The 20,114-nt window shown below is 43.0% G+C and overlaps 2 protein-coding genes across 3 annotated transcripts in view; one reads left to right on the top strand and one right to left on the bottom strand.

Moving 5' to 3' along the window:
- The window catches only part of LOC118249946 (uncharacterized), a 39,415-nt gene extending 26,241 nt beyond the window's left edge, over nucleotides 1-13,174 (top strand). Inside the window, exons 12-16 of the mRNA XM_035550460.2 lie at nucleotides 40-78; nucleotides 1,537-1,638; nucleotides 3,239-3,344; nucleotides 4,694-5,704; nucleotides 6,469-13,174. Coding sequence (XP_035406353.1) covers nucleotides 40-78; nucleotides 1,537-1,638; nucleotides 3,239-3,344; nucleotides 4,694-5,704; nucleotides 6,469-6,524 — 1,314 coding nt within the window. The 3' untranslated portion in view covers nucleotides 6,525-13,174. The remainder of the gene's footprint in view (nucleotides 1-39; nucleotides 79-1,536; nucleotides 1,639-3,238; nucleotides 3,345-4,693; nucleotides 5,705-6,468) is intronic.
- PDCD6 (programmed cell death 6) lies at nucleotides 11,073-19,919 on the bottom strand. Of its 2 annotated transcripts, none has more exons than XM_035550463.2 (6): nucleotides 19,772-19,919; nucleotides 17,553-17,614; nucleotides 14,997-15,041; nucleotides 13,706-13,858; nucleotides 13,134-13,243; nucleotides 11,073-11,624 (listed from the first exon to the last, which is right to left on the bottom strand). In XM_035550463.2, the coding sequence occupies exons 1-6, from the start codon at nucleotides 19,855-19,857 to the stop codon at nucleotides 11,526-11,528; spliced, it is 555 nt and encodes a 184-aa protein (XP_035406356.1). In that variant the 5' UTR covers nucleotides 19,858-19,919; the 3' UTR covers nucleotides 11,073-11,525. The 2 variants fall into 2 exon arrangements, with proteins under 2 accessions (XP_035406356.1, XP_035406355.1); XM_035550462.2 differs by having other exon boundaries at nucleotides 13,700-13,858; nucleotides 19,772-19,918.
- Nucleotides 19,920-20,114: the final 195 nt, after the last annotated feature.

Here is a 20,114-nt window from a genome sequence, read left to right as displayed (position 1 = left end):
AGTTCAATCTTGTAATTTTTTTCTTCCCCAATCCCACAGAATGATCCTGTTCGGAAGCAGAAAGCTTTAGAGTTCTTGGTACGTATGTAGAATAAGAATGTGGTAAGTCTGAACAGTTGTGGAGTTTCACTTGTGTGAAGCAGTGAATATTGTGAAGGAGCCGTTGATTAGTGCTCAAACTCATCTGACCACAACATTAATTTCTAAGGTACATTTTCGTGGACTTTGCTCTTTGAAAAGCTAGTGCAGCTGTAGCTTAATGTTGGCTGAGAACAGCATGCTGGATTAAATCTGAGCTCTCCCTCTGTTCCCTGGATCACTCTTCCCTTTGCTGAGGAGCTACGCTGACAATCAGCGTTAGCAGTACTGATGTTGCTCAAGTGCTGTTGGCTGCGCGTATCTACCTCCTAGGGTTGGTGATATGCTGAAGGACCCGAGCCAGCCGGTTCTTGCTGCCTGTGGTGCTGTGGCTAGTGCTGCTGCAGCAGAACTGGACAGCCAAGTGAAACTGGATTATACTAGAGCACAGTTGTTGTTGGGGTGGAGAAGTTTTATCTGTTCAGTTGCTGTTGTCAGTAGCATAATAAACCTTGCTTTGCCTTTTAGGTTTATGTTGTGGAAATATCTGACCATGTATCTTTGCCATTTTATTCCATGAAAGTCTTGTTCTCTTGAATACTGTACCTAAGGCAATTGCAAGATTTCATTTTGAGTCTGAATTGCTTGTTTCTACTCTGAAATCACAAGTAGACTGTTGTGAGTTGTGTGCTTCACTACTGTCTGAAGAGTGTTTTTTCTCTTTCAGCCTTTTTTTTTTTTTTATCTTTTTATCTTTTAGTCTGTGGTTACTTATGACTTTAGGAAGAGGTATAGAAAAAACAACGTAGGGATAATCAGTAAACTACCAAAAATGCTTGGTATACAGTTACTAGCTTATGTCTAATGGAGAGGTATCACATCTATTCCTTGTGGCATAAGACAACCTATATTCTTGTAACTTTCTGTAATCAATTATCAAAACTTACAACTTCATATACTTACTAATCCTTCTGATTGGACATTAAAAACACAGGTGAACATAGCTGTTCTGTGCTTTATATAGTTATATCAATATATTTTGATATCTTTGGTTCCCAAAATTACACATGGGAAAATCATAGTAAAAACTTTCATCTTATTGTTAATAAAATGAGGGAATCAAAGGCATTTGATGAAGCTGCTGAATTTTACTTTTTATTCAATTTTCTACACAGACAGCATAAATTTAGGACTTGTGCCCTTCTCCATCTGCCACGGAATGTTCATGACTGACAGTATGGGATTGCCACAGAATCAAGGATGATGTCTTACCTCTTATCAGGCCATAATTATGTTCACAATTTTATTTTTCATGTATGGATATATATGTGTATGTGTTATATATAAACCAGTAGTATAACCTTGGTTACACCAAAATCAAAGTATAGCTGGTCTGTTTGTGTAGGTGACCCTTTGGCATCCTAATGAGCTAACAATTCTTACCACGTTTTTCAACAGGAGACTTTTCACATCACCTCAGACTCAGAAGCAACACTCGTTGTTCACATTACACAGGAACTTACGGAAGCTTTAAAGTCATTTTGTGAAAAGAAAGCAGCAGTAAGTAAATAAATCTTGACCAGAGTTGTAGTGATTTTACCACTGGGAGGAAAGAAGTGGTTGAACTAGTTATGTTAACAGCATCCTAAAGTGGAACAGTTCAGACATAGGTCAAAACCCCTTAAATTTAAATTTACTTAAATTATTATGTGCTTAAAATATTTCTACAGTTTTGAAGTACCAAATACATTAATTGCTTTGCACATTTCTGTTAGTTCTTCATCACCTTCCATCTGTTTTGTTTTATTTTTGCACATGTTTCCCCCTCTGTTTTGGGCTCCATTTTGCTTTATGATGTCTGTCATCCTTCCATTGCATTTGGTCCCTCACTTGATAGCTCTTCTACTAAGGTTAATCAGGCTTTTATCTATTACCCAAAAGTGTCGCTTCTTGCTTCTGTGGGCATCTGGATTTACTGGTGAGCTGCAGCTCTTGTCCCATTTGAGAGCTTTAATCTCTTAGGATTAAGTAAGGTAGGCAAGATGTTCCTGCTGTTTCTGTTGGCCCTTGAAAGCCTTCACAGCTTCTTTGCATAAAAACTGAATACCTGTAGAAAAAGAGGGTCAGAAGACGGACCAGAATCTGGCAGCTACTAGTTCATAAAATTCAGCATGTGTTTTTCTGAAAGATATTTCAGAATGGTTTCTTAGGCATTAACAGTACAGTCTGTATCAGCTGAGCTATGGGAACTGTCTTTGAGCACTTGCGGCATATGCCACTACCTTTTTGAGAGCTACACTCTCAAATTGTCATGCTCACCAAAGCCTACTAATAGAGCAGGAGTCAGCTGACTTGTTAGATGACATCAGCTTGAAGCTTAGCTTTTCTGACTTCCTGCTAGGGAATTAGTAGTTTGAAGGTGATTCTTTACTTTTCTTTTTGCTGTTCATATCATGATATTTGCTGAAAAATACAGAATGCTCCTGGACAAGTTTAAAGACTGAACTCTTTTGAAAACAATAAAGGAAGCATGCAAGTGCCCAGTCTGGATTCTCTTGAAATCATTTAAAACCTGATGAATTATGCTGGAACTGAAAATAGGAGAGGGCTTTGAAAAAGATTCACAAAAAGGAAGGGTCTGGAGGCTGGCTGAAAGCAAGCTGAATTAACAGTGGCTGACGTGGGCTCTGCAGTATTTTGGTTCTTGTATTTCCTATTTATGCCACATTCTGATATGTGAATAAACTGCAGGTCTCATGAGGTAGTTAAAAATTGTTGTTTTTTAATGTCAGGCAGTAGCTGAGCCTTCCATTCTGCATTCCCCAGCTAGAGACAGGAGTTGCATATATACCAGTTTTATATTTTAGCCAGGTGATGTTGAAGGTTGTGGGGCAGTATAGAAATTTGAACCAGGTGATATTGTCATTGCCCCCAGGCACCTCGTTCTCTTCTCCAGAGACACACCTCTTACAAAAAACAATTTTAAAAATTTTAATTCAGTGTGTTAATAGTGAACAGAGCAAAACGTCCTTCATATGGAGTTTGCTGTCACCTAAAACAGTACTCTACTAACTTTCTATGGGGAAATTGCTTTTTTTTTTGTTTGAATGCTCAAGATTTTAGTTTAAAAACAGACATTCTGACCTTGTGTTTTATATAGGTTAATTATACCAACAGTCTGAGGCCACTGATGTCAATATCTCAAGATGAATTTCCAGCAAGAAAAAGCATCCCGAAACTGTATAAGCCATATGGAAAATCCAAAGGTAATGTAGGCACGTTCTTCGACTACCTTAAGTCTGTTCTTAACACTGTGTAAATTGCAGAAATTTGCTTTTATGGCCAGCCATAGCATTTCTTTACTAGAGAACCGTGTGTCCTTTCCTCTGAGACAGTTCAGGGTACCTTTTTCTAAAGCCTTCATGACTTGAACCTTGACTAAGAACACTCTGTCTCATTGCATAGTATTACAGAAACAGAGGTTACTGGAAACCCAAGCAGTAACATCTGCCTGCCCTCAGTGTGAAGGCTGGTGTGTCAAAGCATCTCCAAAGAGGTAGTTGCCATTCTTACATTACATTGAGTGAACACCTCTGTCAGGGACGCAGTGAAAGAGATTTTTAGCTTGTTTCTTAGGCTGCTGGCCTGCTAAGTAGTTGCCTCTCTCTGTTTCCCACAAATCTTAGGGTGAAAAGAAACTCCATAAAAAAGGACATGAGGGTGAGCCGCTAAAGTAGAGCTTTGGCAAATTGTTGGTTGACTGTATCTCTAGAGGATTTACAGGCTGTAACTTTTGTAAATCTTTTCTATTTGTTTTTCCTCTAAACTGCAGAACTGATAGATTTAATATGAAAACGAGCACTGAAAGGAAATAATGTGATTTTAGCTAACCCATTTTATTTCATATCCACAGTGCACACATGCTGCCATCAAAAGTGTTAACTTCTTGAGACATGCTAACTTCAATATTTATAATTGTTCTTATATACAGTTAGTGTATCCTGGTCTCTGTGAGCTCTTCTAGGTACATCTTACCTGAGAGGCCTTCAAATGGTAATTCCAGTGGTTGATTTTTAAGATGCTTTGGCAGTAAAGCAAAGTATAGTTGAATTCATATGATTTATTAGTTAAAGTTATTAATTGGATTGAGTCAGTTGTTCCCCTTCTATTCTTTAATTTTATTCAGCCTTGCAAACAGAGTTAAAAAAGGCTGGTCTTTGCTAACCCAGTGAATAGTCAGACCAAAAGGGACTTATAATGAATTAAGTTTCTTTTGCAAACAATTGCCCCACTTGTATTTAATGATTTAGAAGAAAAATGAAAACAAACCAAAAAAAAGGTACCTAAACTATTCTGATTACATCCAGTCTCATGCCATGTGGGTTGATGTGAAAATTATTCAGAAGAGCATGCCAGTGAAAACCTTGTCCAACCTATTTGACACGAGGATTTGGGGTGAAAAGATGCAAGGACTCAGGTAAGACATAAAGGCAGGAAATGTGAGAAGAACCCTTCGTAAAACCTCTGAATAGTTGTGTTTTCAGTTGGTATTTTAATATTTTACCAACTTATAGTGCCCTTTTAAAATTATTTATTAATTTATTTATTTATTTAGGAAATTCTAACTGGAATCAAGGTTCTTCATCTCAGTATGAACAGTGTGCTGCAGATGATTGTTTTGCTCCTGATAACTCACACAATTACCAAAGTGATGATGGATCATCTTCCTATGGACTAAGACCTAGTGACTTTGCGATGATGTCTGCACTCAGGGACTCTTTCGCTCTTCAGACTGGATGTCCTGCCAGTGGGATCAGTGAATGGCTGAGACAGTTCAGCCGATCTGCTTCTGGCAGTAATTCAGCCCGTGGGGCCTCTTCATATGAGACAAATTCGGTGAGCGAGTACTCAGCAGAATACATGTCCAAAGATGTGCGAGGAAGTAAGCTCCCTGACAACAGACTGTCGTATGGCGAGGAAGGTACAAATTGGAGGAACCAACAAACATGTACAAAAGCAAGGAGTGTAAGTGATCAAGGATTACCCTATCCCAATCCTTCATATCCTCCATCTGGAAGATACTCAACAAACTATCCTTCGCAAAGCTATTCCTCTTACAGGAGTGATGGGTCTGTGAATTCTTGTACATCTTCTGCACATTCTGCTTCTTCAGGAAGAGGTGGCTCCAGGTGGAACCAGGACTCCAGGTGGAACCAGGACACCAGGTGGAACCAGGACTCCAGGTGGAACCAGGACTCCAGGTGGAACCAGGACTCCAGGTGGAACCAGGACTCCAGGTGGAACCAGGACTCCAGGTGGAATCAGGACACCAGGTGGAATCAGGACACCAGGTGGAACCAGGATTCTAGCTGGAACCAGGAAACTAGGTGTCAAGAATATAGGCATCAGAAGTCAGGCTACAGAAGTGATTGGGGTTCACGTCACCGTCCCTTCTCTGGCGGTGGTTCATACAGAGATAACCAACAGTTCAGAGGCTCAGATACGACGTTTGATGAAGACACTGTTGGTCTTGCTCCTAATGCTTTGAACAGACTAGGAGGAAAGGATATACCTGCAATGACCAGGATGCTCAAGCAGTTGGCTCCGTATTATCCAGCCCTTCAAAGTAAGATTGTCATTAGTTCTCGTAAAATGAGTTACATCAACATACTTGCTTAAAATAAATGTAAGATTGTGTGCTGCAGAGATAATATGCTTAGTTCAGAGGAGTAGAGTCCATTCTGATCAGCGCCTGTATCGGATGAAGAATAGCAGTAATTGCCTCTCTGAGGAGGCTTTGCCACTTGGCATTTAAATTGAGCTGTAAGTCAGAGGAAAAAATTGATAGCACAGAAATTTCCTGAACCGAAATGTTTGTTCTGGGTCATCTTGCTAGCTAGCCTCTTATATCATGATGGGAGTTTGTGCTGCTGGGGTGGCGAAGGTAGGGAGGGGATGTATTGGCATAAAGAAAGAAGTATTGGAATGCGTGCAGAACCAAACCGGGGTGGCATTGTAATAGATGAAACTATTCAAAATGGATCAAACACCTTGGAACAGCAAGCCAGAAATGGTATCAAAGAGCTGGTTTGTTACATGAAAATGTAGCTTTTCCCGTTATTGCAAAAATACTCCTTAACGTTCAAACGGGTGATAGGCCGTTCAAAGTAGAGGATTCTGCTTTGGAAATAGATTGTAAAACATTTAAAGGCAGTTGGATAGATAGCTATCAGTGGGGGTGAGATTGGACAGATGTGAACTATGCTCATGGTACTACAACTAGGAACGTTAGTGAATAGTATCGTTTTCATTTTAACATTCTCTGTGCCCTATAATGTGAAATAACATGAAAAAGAAGTAACCTCACATTCTTTTATCTCCCCTTTCTAGAAATAAATATTCAGACGTTAGCCAATGTGCTAGTAGAAACTAGAGGAAAAGATTAAGGAGCGACAACAGCCAAACTGGAAACATGATCAGATTCAAGCATCTTCATCTCTTGGCTTTCAGGAAAGAGACTGCATTTGATTGTGTGACTGGTTTTGGAAGGGGAAAGGGAGGTAGAGTTCAACATTTTAATGTGGTAAATATAGCTGGAACACAAACTTGCACATAAAGGAGGTGAACACTATTTTGTTTAGGCTTTTTTAAAGTATTTGTTATATCTTAGTATATTGCAGAAAAATCTTTTGTTATTTTTTGAAAATATGTTAATGTTATTCTGTCAGGAAAAAGCTAATCACCCTTCTAACATCCTTCCCCACTCAGAAAAAAGAAAGGTTTGCTTTTATGTTAACTTTTTAGGAAGAATGTTCACTGAAAATACAGGTCTGTTACATGAAAATACAGGTGTACTTTCCTTCAAACAAATTTAAGGTCAATTAATGTAAGGCTTTATAATTTGGATATTTTTAGAAATTGTTACACTACATTTCTGTTTAGAATAACGAAAGGTGAGTGTCGCAGCAAAGGTATTCTCTGGCTTAATGCCATGCTGTATGAGGAAAATGTAATCGGTTCTAGGGGATGGTTATGTAACGGGGCATTTTACCTGCTTTTGTTTTTGCTGAATGGAACGAGACATGGAAGATAGGCAGGCTTTTTTTATCCTGTTCAGAATGAAACTGTTGCAAATTGACTTAGAAACTCATTTGTTGAATTGATCCATCCTAAAGGAGAAAATTCTTCATTCTTCCTTATTGATAAAAACATATTAAGAAGTAGTAGAACCTGTTAAGGCAGTTAGTTAAAATAATAGGGAAAATTAAAAAATTAATCAAAATGACATACTGAGAAATCATCACCAGTTCTTATTTCTCAGTGGGCCAGACTTACGTTTTCTTCTCCCTACACTTCTGAGCTGTAAGTTCATGAACTCCCAGCTTTAGATGTCTGCTTTATATAATCGAATAGAGTGTACATGGGGCTTACTCCCCAACATCTGTTTTCCTTTTCACTGCTGTGTTATGGACTATGATTTTTCTTCTCACCTTCACCTGGAATATTTCTCTGTCCCTGCAACACTAAATACGTGTGCTGAAGTAGGGTTTGTCTTCATGAGCTGTCATATTACTGCATGCACAAAAACTTTGGAACTTGACATGTAAATTTGAACACAAAGGCAACAAAGCAGTTGGTTATAGAGCGTATAAATTTGATTCTCTAAAATTCTCCTCCTACAGTTGTTTTAGTTGCGCATCAGAAAAGATCCACTTTCGTTATTCGTTTCTGTACACTGCTTCCTTTCCTCCAGAAAGTGTAGTGCAACTAAATATCTGAAACTGTAGAAAAACTCTGCAAATTAACGTTACGACCTTTTCAGCTGGGGTCTTTGTAGAGAGGTCATTTTTCTCCATTTCTGACTCCCTTTGGGATATTCCAGTGCCTTACAGTAGCTGGATGGTCTCTTCCCAACTTGGATGCTCTTTCCTCCTCCACATTCCCTTATTTTTTGTTCTGGGGAACAGTTCCTGTTCCTGCTCATTGCACAGGGTCCTGCTTTGGGGAAACGGTTCCTGCATTTTGAAATGAATTTGGAATAGTAAGCAAGCTAAGAAATTGCCTTTCATCATTGAGTTACTAAAGGCTTCCTGAACTGTAGATGAGCATTTAGTCTTGTAAATGCTCCTTGCTTCACTGCTTGTCTTCAGTTTTTACCAAAATCAGTGAACTTCTTGATATGTGTCTCTGTTGGTTCTTTTACACAAGCACTAGCGTCTAGGGACTTTTTTAAACTGATGTTATCCCGTAGTTTGCTCTCCATGCGTGTCTTACCCCTTATGTGCAACTGCTCCCAGTGCTTCCAGCAGTGTATTCTTTACAGCTTCCTTCAATCACTTGGCTAAGCCAGTTTCAGCTTCATCACTGCTTTCTCCTTAATTTTCTTTTTACCTTTCTTCTTTCCAAAGACCTCCTAGCTTTGAAAATTAAGAGCTTCCGTGTACAGTGTCTGTACTGATACTGCCCTGGGCTCTGCCACTTGGCACTCCCAAATTTGTTGTCTCCACAATTGATTTCAGAGACTTTTTTTCCTTGTGTTCTATACCAGCAAACAGCTGTAGCTGACTTGTGCCAAACAAGCAGTATCTTTATTATCACAGGAACACATTCCTCTGTGGAGTTCAATTTCCTAGTAGGCAAGTGAAGTGCAAGAAGAAACAGACAAGCATCTTCTGGATGCAGTTCTGCAAAGGGGTCGTTTGCCCTTGTGACAGGAGTAATGAAGGTTGGTTTGTTTTTTTCAGGGCTGTGTAGAACTTCCATACTGGGCATCATTGCCTTGTTTGGAGGGTTTCTGTGGCATCTTCTCTCCCTCCGTAGGGACAGGTATTTACAGCTTGAAGTGTTTTCTTTTACAGGGTCTAGCTTTCAGTCATTGCTGATGGAGGCATCCATCCTGGGAATGTGCCTGTTTCACTTCTTTCTGTCTAGCCAGCATCTCGTCCTACAAACTTGTCTTCTGAAAGATCGTGACTTTGGGTTCTGGCTGTCTTGTTTTCACTTAGTTCAACCCTGACATTTTTAAAGGAGGATTCAGCTGAGAGCAGGAAAAAGAAAGCATAAATCCAGGCTGCTGACCTTTTTGGCACGTGACCAGCAGTGTCCGCAAGAAGACGACTTCATGGAGGGGAAAAAAAAACCACAGAAGTGTCTTGGGAGTTCTGCCATCCTACCAGTTACTACAGTAGGATTGCCTAAGCTGAGCCCGCCTGCTGTTTCACTTTTCCTGCATTGGCCAATTTCCTTGAGTCAGCTTCTGGCTACTCATGCCTGAGAAACCTCTCTGCCTTCTCTTCCTCCCGTGTAGTACGGGACTGGCGCAGAATCAGTCCTCTGCCTGTTCCTGTTTCTCCAGGCTCTGGTCCGTCAGGGCCTCGGAAACCATCTTCACAAGGTAGGCACTGATGGTCTGCAGAGCACCGTCACATCGAGTGCTCGCCATCCTTCAGTGCAGCATTCATACAGCGGCTGTGGCACCGAGGTAAGATTTTTGAGGCTGCACCAGAGCCCTTTGAACTGATTTTGCTTTTCCTTAAAAGGCCATTGATAAACAACCAGGATAGAACAGGCTTTGAGGGATCTCTGGTCTACTTTCAGCCAGCTGCTTGGTCTGTGGTGTACTTGCTTTCACACCTTCAGAAGCATCTGTGTTTCCCACTGAGACGAGAGTCATCCCAGTCCGGAGTCACTGGTAATTTTCCACACCAGCACGGCTCCCTCAGAAAGTGCTGGCAGCTCCAGTGGTTCTGCAGCAATTGCAGTTCTGTGCGATGACATTGGCTGAAAAAAAAGCTGCGTTCTTCACAGGCCACAACCTGGGTAATTTCTCTGCTACCAGCTTTAGTTCTAGTTTTGTTAGCTTGGACCTATTCTTGATTCCAGATATACTGGATTTCATTTGGTCAGACGTATGATCCAAAGGGACAAGTTCCTTAGTGGGAAAGGAGCGAGGAAGCTCTTTCTTTTTAGTGGGGCCTCTTAATGGGAAAGCTCTTTTGAGTCCAGAAATACGGGGCTCCTTTCTTTCTTTCTTTCTTTCTTATTCCCTCAGGATTTTATATTCTCATTTCTTTCTTATTCCCTTCAGGAATACATGCAGTATGTACACACATAGCATTCGGGGGAGGTAAGGCTCAAGCAGTATCTGTTGGAAAGCTTTCTCCCTTGTCTCCTTAAAGATAAGTTAGCTGCAGTTTATCGTAGGCTGCTGAAGCGGTCGCAGATAGATTTGCCATCATTCCTGTCCCCCCCTTACCCAGCACCTCCCAGACGCAATCCATCGCCCTTTGGAGGCCAAACACCCCTTCTGGTTGCCCCGAGTGCTTTGCCCTGAGCACCTGTCACTCCCTACAGATTTCACAACATAAAGGTGCTTAGGAAGTGTTACCAGCGTGTCACCGGGGCTGCTGTTAACCTTTGTAACCATGTCCTGACGCGTAACAGCCACAGGTAAGCTTTAATTGCTTTGGGTAGTGCAGGTGTATGATTGTCTTAGAGTACTCCGAGAGCTTAGTAACTTTTCTTTGCTTCCTCCACGTTGCTTCTTCAAAGTTACTGCAGGAGCTGGTGCGTGACAGGAACCTAATTACTATTTTTTGCTTCAGTTTTCCGTCTGCAAATGGTGAGATTGAGGGTGAGGTTTTGAGGATGCTCAAGGGCACTTCAAAATGAGTGCTTCATCACAAAAAGGAGGATTATTTGTGGTAAACGAGCACACTAAGCAGAGGGAACTATATCCAGAGGAACTAGAGGTTTTTTGTAGGGAACGTTATGGGGAAGATGCAGTATTAGGACAAAGATGAGAAGCAGTTCTATTGGAAGATGCCCCAAGGATACCCTGAAAGAAAGGGGCAGCTAGAAAGCAAAAATACAAAGCAAAGCAAAAAGGCCATCCCTGTTAAGGGGCAGGGACCCCTGAGCCACGGAAAACTGGAATACAGCAACACAACCCCCACCATCCCCTTAAAAATTGTACAAAGGTAAAGTAGGCTATGTAAGTTGGTCTAACATTTTTACTTAACCTTAAATTCTGTATTAAAAATTAATACATTAACCTCTTAGAAAAGTAAGGCACATGCAAAACATGTTGTGCAACTTCTGAGTTTCGACTCTCTGACAAACTAACAAGCATTATTTTAATTTGGCATTTCTATAGAGTCATTTTTTTCCCCATGCAGGATATGTGGAAGAAAGTTAAGTTTGACATTGCACCAGTTAAATCTAGGCTCTGTGCTTTCTGTACTACAGTGAGCATGAGGTGGTCAGATCTTACAGTAATACAAAACGAAAACCAACTCAAGTACAGATTCTGAAGGGGATGACGAACGTACAAAATTTAAGAATGTGAAATTATATCCATTATAATACAGCGATAATCTGATTCAGTACATGATGATTTGGCAACTCCAGTCTGTACAATGCCAGGGTGGAATTCCGAGTTGTCAATGTCATACGATGCTGAAGACCATAGACAGGTACTGCTCATAGGACACCTGAATCCAGCCGTCCTGATCAGTATCGTAACGTCGGAATACATCAGTCAGCCGCTAAAAAAGGGGGAGAAAACACATGTTTTGGTACACAGAGTAAAGTCAAACTGCCAGATATTCTGCTTGGCCCGGAGGTTTCTTTAGCTTTACGAATGCTTCCTGCCTATGCCCTCTGAAGACGCTGTACGGTGTCATGCGCTAGAGGTAGCTCTTTGCTGCATCTTGTGCTCGAGCTGTGCAGCAGATCTGAGTTCATGATGTATCTTACGATACAACACCTACGCCTATCCAGGCACTTCTTTATAGACCAGACAGCTTTTTATAGCTGGCTCCCGGGGAGGTGGGAACAATCTGGAGACACTCTAACGAGTGCCATGTCCATTTCTCATCCTCTGGCCAAATCTGCTCAGTGCATCATCAATATCTCAGCTACCTCAGAACCCCCCGAGATGACAAGCAGTGCCAGCAGCAGACCAAAACAACCACCAGCATGGTTGCACTAACACTAGCTGAATGGTGGTCAATTTCAAAGCCCTCTTTAGTAGAGTTTAAGTTTATAACAAAGTACAATTTTTGCTCATATTACAAATTAATATAAAAGCAACTTATGTTTCAGCAGCAGCGTTTGACTTACGGCTACAAATGTAAAGCTGAAAGGAGAAGACCAAAACTTAGGGAAATAATGAAGCTCCTACTTACAGAGCACTCCCTTCTCTTCATGGTGCGTATAGGAAAATAGCTAGGATACCGTTGCAACAACAGCCAGGGTAAGAAGAAAAAAAAAAAAAATCCCTCTAACTAGCCTGCTAAAATTCAGCTTGTCCGCTTTTCCCCAAAGTCTTAGATGTATTTCCAAAAAGTCAGAGATTCTTAGAGAAACCTTAAGCATCAGTGCTTAAGGGCTTGTAATTTCTCAGGGTGAGAAGTAGTTCAGTGATTTATTTCTAAACAGAAGGATGTACCTGTAAAACAGCAGTTCCCTCTCTCTGTAAATTCACATACACACTCCTATTATTGGAATTTTTGTTGTTGTTTTGTTCTGAATGTCTTTTACTACCACTGCCCCTGCAGAAACAGCAGTGACAAAAGACCAGATAATTCAGCTATTAGGTCAAACTCTTTTTAATCAGAGCCTTAAACAGAGATGCAAAAGTCCTTGCAATTCAGATTCTGAGAACTTTATTTTGGCGTACACTCAAGAGGGCAACATGGGACATGACACACTCCAGTTTTAACACACCCAAGATTCTCAAAAAAGTGTGTGTGTATTAAAGCTAATTAAAATTGCATTTAATGTTTTCCTTTTAAAAGCACCGAGACCATTTTACATTTTTTCACTCCATAAAAACATTTAAGAGGTCAAACAATGGTTTGAGGCTTACTTATATGTGATGCAAACGGATAACAAGCGAAGGCCAGTAAATTAAGGTGTTTCTAGCACCTCTTGTATACTTCAAATGGATAAGCAAGTTCTAGACTGAATATATTAAAGGGAACCACAGACGTTTAAGAAAAGGTGTGGTTTTTTTTTTCCAGTTGACATCAAAAGTACATCTCCTTTCTTACCTGTAAAACAACACAGCACTGAATAAAGTCATCGAAAGCAACTTGGCCTCTTCCTTGTCTGTCAAACTTCCGAATAAGGATATCGTAGAATTGATCAGACAGGCGGTAACCTTGGAAAAGAGAAATCCTTTAAAATGCTTCAATTACCACGGCCTTTCTAGGAAAACAGCCAGCTGGTTCAGCGGGCATCTAAATATCTGTACCGCACAACACAGGTGTTCAGCTGGAGTGCATGCAGTAAGAACCGTGCTCAACAACAATTACACACAGTCACAGTAAACAGAATGGTGGATTAAAGTGACTTAACGCTTTACTGACAGAACAAACATTTCACACTCATGTACTGGCGCATGCATTTCATTTCTTCCTTAAAAGGAAACGTATATTTTAAAACAAACAAACAAAAAAACCTGCTTCTGGCACAAATATCTTTAAAATTTACCTTCATCTACTGCATTTCACCCATCTCATTTTTATTTTCAGTCACCTTTGTCAGAGCAGGGCAGCCCTGACAATAAGCTCGTTTGATGACATAACCCGGTCATAGAAAGTGACAAATGAATTACCAAAACCTGTTAGTGCTTGCTTTAGCTCATTTTTGTCAATCATTCCAGAATTGTCTCTATCATACGTTCGAAAGACATTCTGCCAGTCTGTGATGTACTTCCAGACTCCCGTGAATTCATTGAAGTTCACGCCACCTTTGTTTTCTCTGTCAAACATGCCTGAAATAGAAAGAAGAAACCCATGTAAAACCTTAGTTCTTCTAACACTCGGTAAGAGCTACTCGTATTTTAAGAAGGAAGTGCCAGTGCTTTGGGAAGTACTGAAAACAGGTAAGAAAATGCTAAAATACAAGTAGTGAGTCTATGATTCTAATATTTTGGAAAGTTCTGCCAAAAAAAAGAAAAAAGTCGTCCATCGAAGGAGGAAAGGATAAAGCAAGATAAAAGAGGATCAGAGTGAATCACAGAGTATTCATTTTTCCTGTGTTTTCCTTTCCAGTCTGAAAGTATTTAGGGCGTGATTTGTAATCCAGTGACAAAAAGAAAGGGGTTTGCCCTTTTCTAAGGACTCACAAAAAGCTCTACAGTATCAGCTGACTGCCCAAAGCCTTGGAATATCCCTCAGCATTTAACTTAGCCATACTGTTACCTTCATACAAGTAGCACCTTGCAGAGCCAGGGGCTTCTGGCCCCTGCTGAGCAACTTTTAAAAACAGAGCAAAAACCTTTCGCCTTGGACTTATGAACTGTACAACAGAAAATTGGGTTTGTGCCTGAATTTTTTCCTTTCCTGAATTTTTCCCTTTCCCTTTTCTTCCTTATTACTGGCAGTTGGTTTAGGACTATAAAAAATTCAAACGTTGTACAGCCCGCTTGGGCTTTTCAGAGGAGAACACAGCATTAAATTGCAAACTAGCAAAAACAAATCACAAAGACAAAGCCGTGTGATGCCTCTGAAGTATTTAAGCTGACGCTTTCCCCAGTAACAGTTGAGTAACATCTGAGTAACATTTTCTCAGGCTACTTTGGCAAGTGTGTGTACGTGTACACAAAGGGCATTCGTTCATTATTCAGAAGGGGCAGTATTTCAATTTATCTTACAACTACTGGGCTGTCTGGACAAAAAAAAAAAGGTGACAACTTAATATCATCTTACAATAAAAGACCAGCTTCTTAACCGGTTCAAGAAGCCTTTAAGCATGCTTTTAATATTATAGCAGAAACACACACTGAGCAGGTACTCTGATACTTGTACAACTTCCCTGAAACAACTCAACAGTGACGGCTTTCTCACTCGTCTGAACAGACCAAACCCCAACAGCATCCTGTCTGCTTGGCGTCACGCAACCACACTCACCAAGGATTGACCTGACTGTGGCGGGGTTAAATGGAGTCCACGTGCCTGAAACAGAAAGAATTCACTTAGTTCCTGGAGACTTAAGTAACACTCAAAAAATGCAACCGACCAACGAGCAAACAAAAAAGAAGAAATGCAAATAATAAGAAGAAATGTAAGAAATTCTGTAAGAAATATAAATAGTGGATTCAGAGCTAAATGACATGGAACTAGTACATTACAACAGAGCCACTGTGAGGTAGTTGTGTTTATTTTCTTATTTTACAGATGGGTTCTGTAAAAAACAGGTTCTTAACATCGCAGGGCCATACAGTGCAGTTGTGTGGAGAGACCTGGCTGCTTTTCTGGAGCAAGAGGCCGGGGAGTAGGTGCTTGCACCAGCCCTGAACTCCTCCTGCAGGAGGAGAAACTATCAGCGTCAATCTGCAGAGGCAGCAGCAGGAAGAACAACTCTTCCTCAGCCAGGCCATACGACCATTTCCACATAAACAGAAAGGGAAGCAGAGGAGATTAAAAATGGCTCTGAAAATGGTCAAGCAAGCAGTATTTTAGAGAACAACGATTCCCTTGATTTTTGTCAGGAGATATATAAGTCTAAAATTATTAATTATTAACAGGGTGCCAGCATTTAATTCTGAACAGAACAGAGGAAAAAGTAAAAACACAGTTTGAAAGTTATTTTATGCTGGAATTTTCAAAGAGACTAACACAGATTCCATACAGGGAAACCCCAGAAACTCCAGTGCTGAAGAGCTGTACGGATTTCGGATTTTGGCTTGTTCCAATAGATAGCGAAAGACCATTTCCTCCCACTCCCCTGAGACCGTCATTAACAAGTCAGCACAGGAAAAAAAAATAAGCAGCCAAGGGAGCACAGGACTTCACTGTGCAAACAACTACACGAAGCGATCATCAGTCCCTCCCTGATACACGTACTGCCATTTCCATAAACCTGACGTGTTTAAAAGCTGGGCGCGGAGCACGGGGGGAACTTCGGTGTGCAGTGAGACCTGTGCGCTCCTCTCTGACGGTTCAGGAACACCTCACGTTCTTTTAGCCCCTGGCAGACTGCAGGACAGCCACACGCAGCCACCCGCTAGAGGATACATTTGGGAAAGACTGCAGTGAATTGTTGGTGAGTTGAGCGCACAAGGAAGCTAAGCGCAGCTGGATAAACGTTTCGTTTAACAGCGAGTTCATTCGGTGGGGTTGTGTCAAATCTGCAAAGCCTTGAAACCTCTAACCTGCACCACAAAACAAGGGACGAGTTCAGTTAGCCATCGCTGTCTATCGCCCTTAAATTTGATCAGATGAGAAGGTATTTAAACTATATAAAATTTACAATGCCAGGTGAAGCCAGGCATTTTGTACGACCCTGGAATTTTATGTGAAAACAGCAGCTTAGCCCAGTTAGCTCAGCTTCTGCTGAAGTATTTGCTCAAAACAGCATTTTAGTTATGAATCAGGTGCAGCAGCTACAACATATTGCTTTTAATTTACCAGGTATATTACCAAACAGAAATATTCTAGTAAATCTAAATTAGTTACAAGACTGTATTTTTACCAAATCGGGCCATCCACGTTTATTTTGGTCAGGTGATTCCTGACAAAAGGAGCCTCAGTCTGCGGCCCTGCAGTCAGCTCACAGCACCACCTTAAGCCCTCCTCAGCCACGCTACGCCGGAAGGATGAAGGGTTTAAACCTTAGGAGAGGGGGAACTCGATACAAACTCAAAGGTGCACACCTTCAAAATGCTCTTTTTCAGACTACTGAGTGGGAGAAAAAAGCCCAAAGCAACACTCAACCACTCTGAGTCACCAGAGGGAAAAAAAAAAAAAAGACTATTGGAAAAAATTATCCTGTCTGTATTTTGCTTCCCTGAGTTATTTGACCACGCCCTAGTTCCTATTCCAGCGTTACGGAACAGAACTGACAGACACCACAGAAGTGTTAATACCAGATTCGGAGTGCACCTTTCTATTAGGAAATAAATAAAAATAAACTCATTTAAAAAAAAATTACCATCTTCACTTCCCGCACCTTACTGACTGAAAAGATTTTGTGTGTGGTAAAAAGGCTGTAAACATCTGATCTTTGCCCAGGTTACATACACTGATCCTGGTTAAAAAGGAAAGGCTCAGTAGCGATCAGCGAGGAATAAAAATCACGGTGTGTATTTATGCTTTCTAGGAAACAAGAGCTGGAAAAAATAAAGGGATGCACATGCCTTTAATCCCCAGCATGCAAATCAGTAATGTTTACAACCGGTATTGCGTTTGTAATGCATTATTAACGTGCACCAAACACAGAAAATTTCCCTTGAAATCCAAAAAGCAGGACCAGTATGCTCAGTAACAATTAATAAAATAAAATCAGGAGTATTGTCCACTTCCTTCCTCCCCTTCGGCCTTTTGCTGTCGATTAAATGCTACTAATCGGCATTAGGAATGTTCCCCCCCAGTCAAAAAACAATTCTGGCATCAAGTAAGCAGTCTCACACGAAATTTAGCATTAAGTTTACAGCGAACTACCTCAGTGCTCGTTTACAGACTCACCGTTGGACAATGCCTGCTGGAGTTCAGTATCAGATATTATTCCACTCCTATCTTTATCAACCCTGGAGGCAGGAAAAAAAAAAAGTGGCAAACTTTAAATGGCTGAAATTAACAGATCTCAGTTACAGAAGACCTCAACATTCTGGTTCTTAATCACCAAATAAAATGCAATTAGTGACTTTTATGGAAAAGATTAATCTTACTTGGTAAACCACTCACGGTTATTGCAAATTACATACGCCCCGCAGACTGATGAGCCATTCTGGAACACGACACAAGGTACAAAGAAAACTGCAAAACCTACTTAAGAGCGATGAGAGACACAAAAACACACCTTGACAGCAGAACAGGTCGGGCACAGCCCATAGCAGAAAGTTGTTTTAGCCCCTGGTTTGGCACCCAGCATTCTCTCAGTGAGGTGCTGGCCCCTGATGTAACCCATGCAAAATACTGGAAAGAATCTACTGCAAGCCCTGACCCCTGTCCGGGGTTCAAACTACAACAAAGCGTAGAGAGGTGCCAGCTTCCCTGGAGCCTTCACATCTCTTGCCTTAGAGAACGGAGTTCTGTCCCAGAATGAATAAGCCAGGCAGCTTCTGCCCAAGTGAAGCACGGGCACACCTTCTGCAGAAGGGTACCTGAAGGTGGTGGCCTCCCGCCATCTCACAGGACGACCTTCGCCTTGCCAGTGCCGATTCGTTTCCCCTCCGTTTTGATCATTCCCAGGCCTGCCTGGCTGATCCCTCTGCAGAAGCTGTTTTATTCCTGTGGTCCTTGCTGTCTTTTTCTACAGGTTTTCAGTTCTTTCTACTAAATTCCTTCCCCATCTCCAGAATGGCACAAACTACATGCAACATTTGGTGCAGACATAAACTGCATGGACTATAATAACAAAAGATATTCCCTTTTTTATTCACTATTTCTTTTCCAGGTATTCTGTCACTGGATTTACCTTTAATGAGCTGCTACTAAAAGCTAAGCTGACATTTTCATGAAATCACGACAATTTGCTGCTTTCACACTGACGGGCACCTAAGCTCCACCATGCTGCTCTTTCATTCCCCTAGTCAAAAGAACAGACGGGAGAAACTGTGATGAAAAAAAGCTTAGGGGTTGAGATAAGGAGAGGGAGATCACTCACCTATTACTGTCATGGGCACAATAAACTCAGCACAGGGAGATTAAGCAGTGAGAAACTAAAGCAGTGAGAAACTAAAAGCAAACCAAAACCACCTCCCCCCCCAATTCACCTTCTTCTACCTCCTCCCCCCCGAATGGCACAGGGGAACGGGGGAACGGGGGAACAGGGGCTGCGGTCAGTCCCTGACACTTCGCCGCCGCTCCTTCACGGTCACTCCCTGCCCCTGCTCCACCGGGGGCTCCTCCACGGGCTGCAGCGTGGAGATCTGCTCCATGTGGGACCCATGAGCTGCAGGGGGACAGCCTGCTCCACCAGGGGCCTCTCCACAGGCCGCAGGGGAACTGCTGCTGCGTGCCTGGAGCACCTCCTGCCCTCCTGCTGCACTGACCTTGGGGTCTGCAGGGCTGCTTCTCATTTTCTTGCCCCTCTCTCTCTCCCAGCTGCTGTGGTGCAACAGTTTTTCCCCTTTCTTAAATCTGCTCTCCCAGAGGCCCAACCAGTGTTTCTCAGTGGCTCGGCTCTGGCCAGCATTGGGTCCCTTTTGGAGCTGGCTGGAGCCGGCTCTGATCTGACATGGGGCAGCTGCTGGGCTCTGCTCACAGAAGCCACCCCTGCAGCCCCTCTGCCACCAAACCCTTGCCGTGTAAACCCAACAATTACAATCTGCTTACACTGCTCCTGAGCATCATCGCTCAGCTCAGAGCACGTTCACTTTATACACAGAATGACGCGGGCTTGAGGTGGATCCTCCTTATGGCCAGCTGGTATCTTACTCTAGACTCCATCCGACCACGACACGGCAATCGCGACCCCGCCCTGAGGTGGCGATACGATCGGGCCCCCCGGCGCTGTAACGTGCTCCCGCCGCGTCCCCACAGGCCTCGCTCCTGCTGCCAGACCCAGGCACCGGCCCCGCAGCGCGCGTGGCTCGGCGCCCGCAGCCAGCCCCCGACGCGCACGGACGGGCCGGCGGACACCCCTAGGCCCCCCCTCCCCACAGCCGCCCCTCACCCCGCACCCCCGGCCCCGCCCCGGCGCTGTTCCCCCGGCCCTCCCCCTTTCCCCAGCCGCCCCTCACCGCTGGAAGACGCCCCACAGGAAGGAGGCCTCGGGCATGGCGGCCCCCCCGCCGTAGCCCCGCTGCGGATCCCCCGCCGCCATCATGGCCGCCGCCCGGCAGCCCACTGACTGGACGGCGCTTCCGGGGCGGGGCCTCAAGGGCCCAGGGCGGCGCCGGATTGGGCGAGGCGGCCGAAGCCCCGCCCACGCGGCAGGGCGGGAGGAGCCGCGCGGCGCCCGCCCGTTGCCAGGGCGACGTCGCCGCCAGCGGGCGGGAAGGAGGCGGGGCCCCCCCGAGGCGGCAGCGCCCTGAAGGGCCCGGCGCCGCCATCGCGTCCCCGTCACGGCGGCCCTGGCCCCCT

The sequence above is a fragment of the Cygnus atratus genome, chromosome 2 (assembly GCF_013377495.2).
Source record: "Cygnus atratus isolate AKBS03 ecotype Queensland, Australia chromosome 2, CAtr_DNAZoo_HiC_assembly, whole genome shotgun sequence".
Taxonomy (NCBI): Eukaryota; Metazoa; Chordata; class Aves; order Anseriformes; family Anatidae; genus Cygnus; species Cygnus atratus.
Note: the sequence above shows the minus strand (reverse complement) of the source record. Positions and strands in the feature narration are given on the sequence as shown.

Excerpts from the sequence above, each read along its gene's own strand:
- PDCD6 (XM_035550462.2), bottom strand. The coding sequence starts at position 19,857 with ATGATGGCGGCGGGGGATCCGCAGCGGGGCTACGGCGGGGGGGCCGCC. Across the intron at positions 13,859-14,996 it reads CACAGTCAGGTCAATCCTTG|GCATGTTTGACAGAGAAAAC; the intron begins GTGAGTGTGGTT and ends TTTCTATTTCAG. Across the intron at positions 13,244-13,699 it reads GCAAGCACTAACAGGTTTTG|GTTACCGCCTGTCTGATCAA; the intron begins GTAATTCATTTG and ends CTCTTTTCCAAG.